General features: G+C 36.5%; 1 protein-coding gene across 4 annotated transcripts in view; it reads right to left on the reverse strand.

Annotated features, from left to right (window-relative positions):
- Positions 1-1,906: 1,906 nt before the first annotated feature.
- asic2 (acid-sensing (proton-gated) ion channel 2) overlaps positions 1,907-13,081 on the reverse strand; it is a 440,995-nt gene continuing 429,820 nt past the window's right edge. For 3 of the 4 annotated variants that reach the window (XM_058769337.1, XM_058769338.1, XM_058769335.1), the window contains 5 exons: positions 10,329-10,482; positions 8,273-8,364; positions 8,103-8,182; positions 4,643-4,711; positions 1,907-4,514 (listed from right to left, as the gene is read on the reverse strand). In XM_058769337.1, coding sequence (XP_058625320.1) covers positions 4,413-4,514; positions 4,643-4,711; positions 8,103-8,182; positions 8,273-8,364; positions 10,329-10,482 — 497 coding nt within the window. In that variant the 3' untranslated portion in view covers positions 1,907-4,412. Of the gene's footprint in view, positions 4,515-4,642; positions 4,712-7,820; positions 7,858-8,102; positions 8,183-8,272; positions 8,365-10,328; positions 10,483-13,081 lie in introns of all 4 variants that reach the window. The other variant, XM_058769336.1, reaches the window with a different exon arrangement.

Raw genomic sequence — 13,081 nt, forward strand, 5'->3', positions numbered from 1 at the left:
TGCTGAGATTATTATTTGTCAGCGAGGAGAAAAGGGGTATTGCAAATCTAACTGGCTGACACCAATACCACGTTCATCAGTAGAGCTGTTGGGCAACCGTTTGAAATGGCATTGATTTCCCCAGGCCTTGTTGTGTTTACAGTGCAGCACCCTTATCATCAGGGTATACGCCTTTCAATTAGTCAGCTGCCTCTCAGAGGCAGTAAACAAGGGTGTCAAGTGATTACATATGACTTGCTCTCAACATTACTGCTGCCTTTGATTCACAAAACATATTTGGGCGGGAGAAAAACAGGCAAAATCACTCTTTCAACATTTCTAATTACTTTTGTGATGGAAGGGTCTGATGGGTAGGCCTATAACATACAGCTTAAACCTGACATAGATGACCATTTCTACCAGTTAAGCAGTTTGAAACTAGACATAAATTAAGCGAATAAATGTGAGCTTAATCAAACTAAATTTTACTGGGAATATCCTGTCAGCCTCATACCTGAAATCTTAAAGTAGCTACAGTTTGTGTGTGAAAACACAGTCATCTGAATAATTATAGGAAATCACTACAATAAAACTGCAGTTAAAAAAAACAGTTTCGACTCACTCAGTGAACTGCTCAAACACGTATTTAGTCATTCATTTCATAATATCCTGTTCTACTCTGCAATGGGGATATTTATATATTAAAGTGGCATTAATATAAAATACTAAATCAGCTATTCTATTTGTGTTTTGACCATTTAGATTAAATACAATTACTTAATAACTGATGACAGTCAAGGCAGAATCCCAGTAAAAGAGAATCATCTTAAGGTAGATTTGACTTAAATAAAAGTATATGAATACATAAATATTTAATTGCCCATTTTTAACTGAAGATATGGCATCCTACCCCAAGGGTCTATTAATCTAAAAATGCTGATATTTGGATGAAATTACAAGATTAAGAACAGCACAGCCATTTATTTAATGTGTCGAGATGAGATTTTGTGCCATCTATGGCTGAGAGAAAAAATGGTGTCATCATACCTTATCTTGCCCACGTTCGGTGCTACTATATCAAATAAATAAATAAAAAGACAAACCGGCGACAACAATCATGACAGCGAGGTAACATTTGCATTCATAAATCAGTAAACAAACCTTTCATCCTTAAATAATTAATGTTGCAATGATGACAATGAACAGCAACGACATCTTACGCAACGTGACCTTAGAAAGCCTTGTGACTCGACAACGTATGTAGCAGAATAATTAAGCTGATTAAAGCTGGTAGCTGGTTTTTCTTACAAGTAAATGGCATAGCAGAGCCCCCGCACTTGAGTTCATGCATTATCTCTGAGCTCAAAGACAGCTCTTTTGTTCTTCGTGATGTTTGTTTATGTGTATCTCTGTTTATAAGGGCGGTAAAGATGAATTTGTTTTTGTTAAACGAAATTGAGTTCCTTGCATCTTCGCTTCTCCGTTTCTTTCTTACTGGGTAGAGGCACGAATAATCACATGCTGTCAAAATTGTATTTCTTCATTTGTTTCTGACAACCTAGACAGACATGCGTAGCCTTCGCCAAAAAAGCTAACCGCGTAATCGAGTAACAATAAATTATAAAGGGACAGCAAATATAAAAGCAAAACATTTCAATCAAATTAGAAACAGTGGATATCCTTGTGACAGTGGTCCTGAAGTAGCCTTATGATGAAAAATATATATGCTTATTTTTGTTTCTTTGCCTTTGCTGCGAAAGAGGAAATATGTAGGCTAAGCTATTGTTATAAGAAACTAGACAGACAGACAGATGGCAGATAGATAGATAGATAGATAGATAGATAGATAGATAGATAGATAGATAGATAGATAGATAGATAGATAGATAGATATATAGACACAGAGGCAAAGACACAGGTGCTGTAATCCATTTAGCCTTTATTGTTTTCATCTCTAAGGTCTGAGGTACTGCAATTATACCTTGGAGTTAGAACCATCAACCCCTCTGGTTTCTCCTACTGAGAAAAAGCAAAGGTGATGTGACATCCCTTTGGTGTTTGTCCACATGGCAAGAAAGAGTTTGTCTACTAAAATTACTGTTTACATTATGAGTAACTTCTTAGTTCACTGTTGTGTAAGTATGGACAGATGCTGTGGGTTTCTGCGTTTGTTGTGTGTACATGTTTGGTTAGAATATATATTTTTTTCCTTTGCATGTGCTTGAAACCCTCTGAGGTTTACAGATCTATCTTTGACATATTAAGAAAAACATCATCACATTTTAGGGCAAATAAGGATAAAACATTCATCCTGTGCAGCCCATTACATTTGATTAGCAAATTGAATTGCAAATGAAACAACTAAAAACATTTACATTCGGTCACAGATACTTTGCAAATCAGGACTGGATATCTGTGTTTTTTTTTTGTTTTTGTTTTTTTCGCCTACTATACTTATAGAATAAAATAACACACATTAAGCAACATGTGTCTGTATTAACACAATCACATGGCTCTCTCACATGCCACAAACAACCCACAGCACACATTCATTATTCTATTCCCTGTGGCAAAATTATAATGTTTCCGCTCTTAATGTTATTATTTAATAAATTTCGCATTACGATATAGGTGCAAATCACGCTCTTAATACCGTTGCCCCAGAAGGGGGGCATGAAAATAATAATAACTAATAATCCTCCAAGAAAAATTTCGGAGCATGGATATTTATGACAGATATTTGCATACTGCCTCTGAGCTCAAATCTGATTGGACGAGGGGGCCCTAGGTCACGTGTGAAAGCCTGGGTTTAATAAACCAGATTAAATACCTTTTATTTATTTATTTATATGTAGATTCCAGGAGCTCGTCAACATATTTCTGGTATTACTTGTCTGCCAGCGGCCTTCATGTCCCAAAACAATTTATTCAAAAACATTCACCTACTGTTTTAACACACAAGCTCTGATTTTGCTTTTCATTTTGTGACTGAATTTTGTGCCGGTCAATACTCTTAAATTGAATACTGAGGGGAGAAATTGAGAGTCAAATTGAGAAATGCAATCAAGCTGACTCTCATCACCCAGAACTGACCCTTTTTTCATTATTTTCAGCCAAAGCACATTCTGCATGAATAATTTCGCCTCAGTTAATGAATTTTGGCTGAAACACTGTACACGTTGAAGAATGTATGGGTCAACTGAGGCTTCATTCATACTGATGTATAGTGATCCGAAAACCTCACATTTAGTTCGAGAGCAGAAAAGAACATAATCACACCTTGACTGTCTATCATTCATCATCAAAGAACACAGTGGGAACATAGTAAATATCAGATAACATGGCAATTACAGTGTTAATAAACCGCAGCACAGATGAAGAGCTTTGAAATAATGAGATGAGACATAGACAACAGTATAGCGACAACTCACATAATAAACCACCATGAATGCCTCTAGATCCTTTATATGTTTGAAAATATCCCACTTACGATAGGCTAGTTGGGGAAGCAGAATCATGATGGCTTTCAAAACTCTCTGAAAAGCGCTTGTATCTCTCAGCTCTGAATTAAAAGCATGAAAGATCTTATCAGCTTTAAATGACAAATTAACACCTCTGACATTTAAAAAAAATAAAACCGCTAGTTGTATCACTATACTCTTATGCAGAAAGCGACAAAAACACTTTCTTCTGTACTCTCTTTGTTCTTCATTTTTCAAATGGGATCCAGAAAGCATGTAGAAGAGTCACACGCTGCCACAATGGGCTCATAATGGCTGCCATTGTACCGTGACCCATTCGGCTTTTCTATGAAGGATAGAAAACTAAAAAGGATAGAAGAAATGGGCTCTTAGTTTTACGATGCATCCCTGATACATCAAGAAGCCAATTGAGATGCAGAAACACATTGCAAACGAACAGCACAAGAAGACAAAACCGTCTCCACACGTGAGAGAGGATGACAAGTTCGAGAAAACCGTATTGTAACGCATGAAACTGACACATGCACAGTTAGAACAGTTTCACAACATTTTCTCCGTTAATAATTTACAGTATTTTGGCAGTAGACTTCAAAATGGCGGCTGGGCAGAGAGAGAAAGAGAGAACGCGAGAACATGCCGAGGCCGTGCGCATCTGCAGTTCCTCACATGCTCGTGTTTTCCTGTTTGTCTTATTTTTACAAGTGACTGTCCTGACGGGTCCACAAGCTTCTGCTTTCCTTCATCAGTCCAGAACAAACAGATGGTGTTTGTGAGAAACTTTGGGGTCCTCGTGTTTCTCGAGAAGCTCCTTGGCTTCTAGTTCTCATGTTTGTGCCAAATAATGACATGTCGAGAAAAAGCAACAGCGACTTTCCCTCGTTTTACTCTGTCCTTCACCCATTAGAGTGGAGTGGTCTGACTCCCCCTGTTGGTGTGGAAGGGTTACGGTGCTCAGCAGGCAATCTCCTCTAACGTGCCCAGAGTGGTCTGCAGGGGAACGCTGACCGTGTGGCTAATCGATTCCGAATGGTTTACCACCGGATCACAGGTACTCTGAGAAAAAAACACAGATGGTATCATTCTTAAAACTGCGTGCCCGAGGCATAACACAGTCATTCCACACACTGAGTTCGTGATATCTAAATAAATGATTTGAAGCTTAGCAGGCAGTTATTTTTTACCACATCCTCTCCATGACTCTCTTCCTCCTCTTCTCGGTTCAGCAGGTCCAGCAGTCTCTCCTTCACCACCTGCCAGCACACATCACAAACCACCATCTCATTCACTGCCAAATCAGGTCTCAAACTGCTGGCCTCAGAACAGCTTTGTAGCTCTGCCAGCTCTGCGTTAATCAAATCAGCAACATGGGTTGCAGGCCAGGACACTAACCACCGAGGGATCACGGGATCAGGAATTCACATAGGAATTGAAAATAATGATTTGGATTGGGAAAATCACGCAATTTGGTCTAGCTTTCAGTTCAAAAATGGCTCTGCAGATCCCCATGTTGGCAATGAACAAATTAAGTTGGAGCTAATAAAATAGTCTGAGAACTTTCATAAATCAAAACAAACTGAACTTCTTGATGGTGATGTCAACATTGCTGCCAACTTAGCGACTTAGTTGCTAGAATCTTTTGATTTTTCTGAGTCCTTTAGAGATCCCCCCCCCCCCCAAAAAAAAAGCAGCTACACTGTAAAAAAAAAAGAAAAGAAAAAAAGTTGAGCCAACTTAAAATTTTAAGGCAACCAGCTTCAGCAGATGTTTGAGTTTTCTCAACTTGTCGTTTTAAGTTTATACAACAACAATTTGAGAATCTCCCACAAAAACAAGTTGAGCAAACTCAAAAATCTGCTGAAGTTGGTTGCCTTAAAATTTTAAGTAGTTTTTTTTAACAGTGTAGCAATAAATCTAGCGACTTCTTGGACAAACTCGTCTTCTCTCTGCATCTGCTCTGTTCAGTGAGTGGCTGAGAGGAGCAGCGCATTCAATTAAAATACTGTAGATATGCTGTTGCTTCTAATCTGAGTGATCATTTTATATGTAAATATCGCCGAAACATTGCTGAAAAACAGCACTGCCATTGTCTTTATGTGTATTTGATTTTGATGATTATAAATCAGGATTTTAATGCAGATTGACAGCTTGAAAGGGAGCGCTGGTTATGTAGGCTTAACAGGGCATGTTTTAGTCACTATTCTCACTGTCTGACAACAGAAACAAACAAACAAAAATTATCAAGGAAAACAGGAGTATTGGGAATTTGGCTGTATTTAAATACAGTATGTGAACTTAGAGAGTAGTAGAAAGGCAAACAAATGTAAAAGGTTGACAGAAGGCAGAATACTAATGTGATGCAATAGTGTCATTAATATGCTAATTAGCATATGACATCATTTAGCTACTTTTCGAGCAGGCTTTACTAATTTCCACTGAAAGTCGTTGGCAACAGTGGATGTCAAAGCCTGCTTGATAGTAGTAAGAACTGACTGAGATCTTTGCTTGACTGTTTATGTAGTTTTTGTAGTGATATTATATACTCTTAAAATCTGTTTATAATCACAACACCACAAAAGGTTCTTTGGGGAACCAAACATGGTTCTTATATGACACTGCTGTGAAAACCACCTTTTAGGATTTTTATTTTTAAGAGTGTAGCAGATTTAGATGCAATCTCAAATTTGATTCATGTTCATACTTACAGGGATAATTCAGAAATTACAGAAATTTCATTTGTGTGTGTGTGTGTATGTGAACTATCACAAATGTCCATTCAAGGACTCACTATGGTATTCACTATGATCATCACTTCTGTGAGCAGCTTGTTTATCATGGTTGAGTCTGCTGTGCTTTTATTAGTATAACTTTTTGGTCATGTGAGAACCTCTGGGCAAGTATATGGTAAAGGTCTATCTCAAGAATATTACTTATATCATAAGTATAATATCACATTACTGGGTTGCACTAGGAGGTTACCAAGAAATGTGAGGCTGACCTAATCAATATGCATGAGCTCTAGTATGATTCATAATATCACACACTTGGGAGAGATGCCTTTGCCCTGGACCAGAGGAGGCTTAACATGCCCCGTGGACATTATTGAGTCTTTTGAATTAAATAAATAAATAAAAATAAAAAAAATTGCTGGCTAATATGTCAGTTCTTAAGACGACCATATTTTTAAAGCTAAAATCTCATTTGGCATGTATAGTTCTCATGCATTTACAATGAAGCTAAACGCTTTAGTGTTTCTTTTATTTTTATGTGCTTTGTTAACAGCTGCCAAAAGGCTTACAATCCAGACAGGCTTAAGTTTCAGAAATTGTTTTTAAAGATGAAATCTGTCTATTTAAAACGATCTTGCATCAAAAATCCATTAAAACAGGACAGGACAGAATGTAAAATGAGGGTGTGTGTGTGCGTGCCCCCGAGGGTATGAGTGGTGTAAGGGCTTGTGCTGGCTGCTGTCCATAGAGCAAAGAGACCAGCAGCAATGCAGAATTAATGAAGGCTCATTATGATGAAACTCTCCATCAGAGTGTCATTCATTCTACACCAGAGACAGACTGAAGTTTTCAACAGCCATCACTGTGTCTGGGGGAATCTGAGTGTATGTGTGTGTTTCTCTGAATACATTTGCATTTATCAAGTCTGAGTGTGTTTATTACAGTGTGTATAGTGTCTCTTGTGTCTCTGAGTCTGGACACTGAACAGCATGTTTGTGTGTCAGGGTCCAGAATTAACACTCAACAAATGCCAAATGCATGTAAAAATGGGCTTCGGTGAGTAAATATATATAATAAGTTATAATACATATAAGTTTCTTTCCAATGGCTGGTTACTATTAAGAATGATAATCACATGTGCAGAATGTGTCTTGCAATAGTAAAAAGAATCGAAAAGGGCATATATCACATTTTTGACAGAGTGATGCAGACTTATTTTGTACATCACCATTCAAAAGTTTGGGGTCGCTAAGATTTTTTAATGTTTCTGAAAGACATCTCACCATGACTTATGATCAACAAAGCTGCATTTTGCTTAAAACACAGTAAAAATAATATTATGAAATATTATTAAAATTAAAATAACTGTTTTCTATTTAAATATATTTTAAAATGTAATTTATTATTGTGATGGCAAAGTTAAATTTTCAGCGTCATTACTCCAGTCTTCAGTGTCACATGATTTTTCAGAAATCATGCTAATATGCTTATTTGCTGCTCAGTAAACATGTTTGATTATTATCACTGTTGAAAACAACTGTGCTAATCTTGTGTAACATTATAAATGCCTTTACTCTCACTTTAGATTCATTTAATAAAAGTATAAATAAAACCAACATAAAATCTTACTGACCCCAAACTTTTGAATGGTAGATGCAGCAATTTTCTGACTACAAGAAAAAATAAATAAATAAAAATAGGCAAATAATCTCATTATGATGACGACAAATTATTAAATTAAATAAATAAATATATAAATATTTATAAATATAAATATTTTTAATATTATAATAAAAGTATTATTTTATAATGTAAAAGAGAATTAAACATAACTGGGAAAATAATTCATTTTATGTATATTTTCTCAATTTACTTCGCAGTTAATTTTGAATCCTTTGTTTAGATGTTGATATACCTCATATGCATAATCAAATAGCTCCAGTATGGTCAGGATACTTGCACCGATAAACAAGCCCATCTGACCGCCAATATCACCTGCAACATAAATATATTTATGATTTAGAGGAACAGAGAGAGACAGAAAGATGAAAGACACAGTATTCATGCTGCAGTGTGCTGTGTTACCTAGTAGACCCGCCACCTCGTATGCTTTCTTCTGCTCTATGGTCTCATAATTCAGAGCCTCAAAGAACACATCCAGAACAAGGATATTGTCCCTGCATCAACAGAACACAACAGAGGGATGTTTTGAAGTTATATTCTAATTCATTACCAGAAGACAATCTTCCAGCAAAAAAGTGATTTGTTTGTTCACACCAGAAGCAAATAAGTTGTGCAACATGACACAAGCAACACCAAGCAGAAGATTATTGATGTTTAATATTAAGCTAAGTGGAGCAGGATTTTAAACCAACGAGATTCCCCCGTAGGTGGAGCTAGCCAGTGTGATGCATCAAATGACCAATAAGAAGTCATGGCTGCTTAGGACAGAAGTGCTGTCAATAAAAATGGTCTAGTTATTCTAGCGATTACATCTGCACTAGTGGACATCTACCCTAACATTTTATCCTGTGTCTCACCTGATTAGGATACAGTTTTTGCTTTTTTACACAAACGCACATGCACACACACCTTTCTCACAGAAGTCTCAAGAACAGGCCAAAGGCAAATTGGCAGTTATTGGTTGTTAGTTGGTAAACTGCAAGAGGGCTAACCTTCAAACCCTGACAACAATTACACTAGCATTATCTCAACCATTCATTACGCCTCTATTATGCTGCAGAGATGAATGATCTTGGCATGACCAATAATTTGCGTGCATGTGTGGAGGAGTTAAAGTAAACAAGTTTTTTTTCTATCATCATAAAATGAAGCAGTCTAGAAAAGCTTATCTCTCTAGTGGGACACCAGAGTGATGATATGCTGTCTGCTTTATGCTGATTTAATTGACTCTGTGCTTGAGCAACATCTCTCTCTCTCTCTCTCTGTGTGTGTGTGTGTGTGAGAGAGAGAGAGAGAGTCAGTATACCCAATAGCTCCACGTCTCAGACACATCAATCACAAGCTTATCGCTATGACGATGAACTAATGAATGGAGAGGATGTGATATCTGTCACTATATTGAAGAACAACTCCCTGAATCTTCCTGGCACAAAGCAAAAGTGTTCCCAACTTGTCAGCTAAATGTCTAGAGGAGAAATAAATATGTCTGAGAGCCACATCAAATGTTCTGGCATCCTAATGTTGCTTTTATTGTAGAGAAGCACATCTATAAACTGAGACAACATTTCCTATTAGGAAGTAGGACAACAACACACAGGGGGAGTTTCTTTGACTCAAGTAAAGCTTTCTCTCAAAATGCATCCATTTCCTCGTGTACAGTGTCACAACCAGGTTTGTGTGTCATTTGTAGTGGAACAGCAATGTCAGTTCAATTATAATGAATTCATTTCCTCAATTTGTATTTGAACAATTATAATTTTAAATGTGAATTTAGCATGTAAATTAAAATAGAATACAATTTAAAAGCAATCCAAATGTTTAGGTGTAGTTGTAGTACACACATATACACACTCATATACACAGTTTCCACAACAATTATGTGACACCTGAAGACTGGAGAAATTCAGCTTTTACATTACAGGAATACATTACATTATAAAATACATGAAAATAGAAAATGTTTCTTTTAAATTGTAAAAATATCAAAATATCGCTGATTGTATTTAGAGACTTCTCAAAAGACTTCTCAAAAAAACTATAATTTTCCTGTCATTTCACTTTAACATCCTGTTATTCATGTCCAGTTTAATTCAAGCTTGTGAATAAATTGAAGTAAATTCTTCATTTCAGAATTTTTCTCAAGCTTAATAACAGCACAGCTCATCCCTGCTAGAAAAGTGCAAGCTTGTGATCATTAACAAGCTCCAAATCTCTGTGATCTTGATATGAGGTGGAACATTAACTGGTAATTTTGCAAACTGGTTGCAGTAATGAGGTAAAAGTTAAAACTTGTAAAAGGTATTACAAGGACAACAATTAAAAAGTTTGGAAAGTGGTGAAAAAGTTGCAACATGCATAAAAAATATACTTCAGAGACTTTTCTGAATGCTGAATTCAAAGCCGTTTTGATGTATTTGAGGGGAAAGTGATTTTGAACAGATGTGAGGTGCGTACTCACGTGATGTACTTCTCTGACCGGTTGAACTTCTTCTCCAGGTAACGTGCAGAGGTTTTACTAGGGATCTTGACCATGGAAAGCTCTTTGTTGTATCGAGTCATGTTACAGGGGCTCCTGCAGATGCAGTTTGTGCCTTCGACAGCTGACAGAGCAGCTATGGAAAGCATGAAAGGGTATAGAGGAGAGGAAAAAGAAAAAGAAAATGAGGAGAGACAGGAAAGGGTACAGGGAAGAAAGGGAGAATATATGTCAGTTCTTTGAGCAGGCAGCATTTCTGGGTTCTATGTATGACATTCCTTAACTGACAACGTAAAGAACATGAGGTCGTCTTATCCTTCCCTGCACACAGAGGGTCTTTTCAGTGTCTTCACATACAAACACACACACACACACACACACAATGATTGGAGTATAATTCAACTTTTGGCCTTGTCAGAAGACTTTCAAATCGCTGCTGTCAATTCTTGATGGCTTGGAAAAATATTATGTGTTGCACTTTTGATTACCTTTAGAGAGATACTGCAAGCATGATGAAAACCACCACTATGAATCTGATAAAGGATCATATTGTCAAAGTGTTTTCTAACATAATCTAGAGGAAAACAAAAGACTGATTGATTGACAGGTGAAACGTTTTACCATAAAAGTACTTATCTTGAATAAACTTGCTGAAATTTAGCTTTTAGTGAATGATAAAGACTCAATGCTTCAGTGAAGAGCCTGTGCGCTGCTAGTCAAAGCATAAGCAATGTGTACAAGATTGCAATTGGAATGCCAATCATAGTTTGGAACCAAACCTAAAGCATCCTAATGGGATCAAATAAGAATTCTCGAAGCCCCTAATGGATATAAAGAAATTGCTACAGGACTTTTTGATTTGTATCTGATTCCTAGAGTCTAACTGGGTCTTTATCACACTCCCACTTATTGCATTGGAACTGATTTCCATCAAGTGTCTTGCAGCTGGGCAGTTCAAGAAAATCACAGGGGAGCTACAGGAGATTAAAAACCCTTAACAATTCCTTTTAAATTCCTGTTGATGTCCCATAGGGGCATTGCATGTGATTGTTAATCATAATAGCCTTTTTTTTTTTTTTGCTAGAGTAACATTTGTCTTATAACCAACTCCTTACTGTTTCTTATTTCCCTTTTTTGTACATGTAAAATAACAAAATAGAATAATTTGCTATTCTCTTGTCTGTTGCCAAGGGCTGGAATCTTTTGCTCTTAGCTGTGCCTTCCTCAGATTTCTAATCAGCTCATAACTTGCATGACCTGGAGAAAGAATCTGACCTTTCACAGAAACATTTTTAAATTCCTCCTTCCCTGACCTTTTCTATCTCCACCTCTGTTTCTTCTCCTCTCTTCCATCTCCTCTCTCACCCCTGCTGTTGGAGATGATGCTAAAGTCACATCATTTAATTGGAGAATTAAGTCAGATTTAACCTCCTCCACACACACACACACACACACACACACACACGCACACACACGCACTCACTCACTCACAGACAAATGAAGAGAACACACGCTCAAACACAAGGCTATTAAATCTGCTATAATCTTGTGCTAAATCCATCGTTCTGTATGAATTTCACAGCATCGTTCATATCCCAAAACTTTCACATTGTTTTCTCACAAGGGTTGTGTTATAGAAAATAGTTGGGAGTTTCATACTACCACACTACTTGTACTACTTTAACAGTACAGAATATAAACAGTGCACAGTGTGGACATTTTCTGTCATGCATGGAAAAGTCAATTGACCTGTCAAAACGTAAAGCATACAACCAAAGCATGCTGCATCAAAGATATCCCACACTCGACTTCAATTTCCAATTTCAACCACAAAATTGATCATATTTGGCCTTTTTATTAATAGCATAATATAGTATAGAAGGGTAAGACAGAGTAAGGTGCACCTCAGAGCAATTTGATCCCCCATATTAATATTTTGTATGCTATTTTGAATGGCTATGCTATTTTTCATTTTGCCATTTCATCTGAACTTCAACATTTGTGAGATTTAGTTAGTCGAAACAATTTTGAGGTTAACTGGTTCAACTGTTTGTCTCTGGAAAATAATGATCTATGACATTGCATTATGTTAAATTTTAAAAGATTTTTGTGTCAGTCTGTTACTGAGTGATTTGTGGGCACAAATGATAATAGATTTGTGGAGTAAAATTATAGTTCTTATTTTTTTAAGTTATATTTATGGGCGTTTTATGACTTTATTATTAGCAACAAGACAGTGGAGATTAGACAGGAAAGTGGGATCGGCATAGCACCTCGAGACAGGAATCGAACTCAGGTCACCGTGAGGGCAGTTGTGCTGTTTGTGAGAACACTACCCACGAAGCTATCTGTGCTATCTGTTACTAGTGTTATTATTTTTTAAATTTAGAGTTATTCTAAGGGGGTTATTATACAGTATTTCCATTAATTAGATGTGCATTTTAGACATCTTTGCTTTTTATTAAAACGTGTAGGCTAAGTGAAATCATTCAGTTTGCACTCATAGTATTGCTATTATGACATATCTTCAATTAAAATATGCTAAATACCTGTGTATGTTAATATTCATTGTGTATACAGAATAAATACCAGATTCATCTCCATTACTGGGATTCTGTTTGTCATCGGGGTAACACTTTACAATAAGGTGTCATTTGTTAACATTAGTTAATGTATTAACTTACATGAACGAACAATGAACAGCATAACACTACTTGTTAATATTTGTTAATGTT

Source organism: Onychostoma macrolepis, chromosome 03 (assembly GCF_012432095.1).
Source record: "Onychostoma macrolepis isolate SWU-2019 chromosome 03, ASM1243209v1, whole genome shotgun sequence".
Lineage (NCBI taxonomy): Eukaryota > Metazoa > Chordata > Actinopteri > Cypriniformes > Cyprinidae > Onychostoma > Onychostoma macrolepis.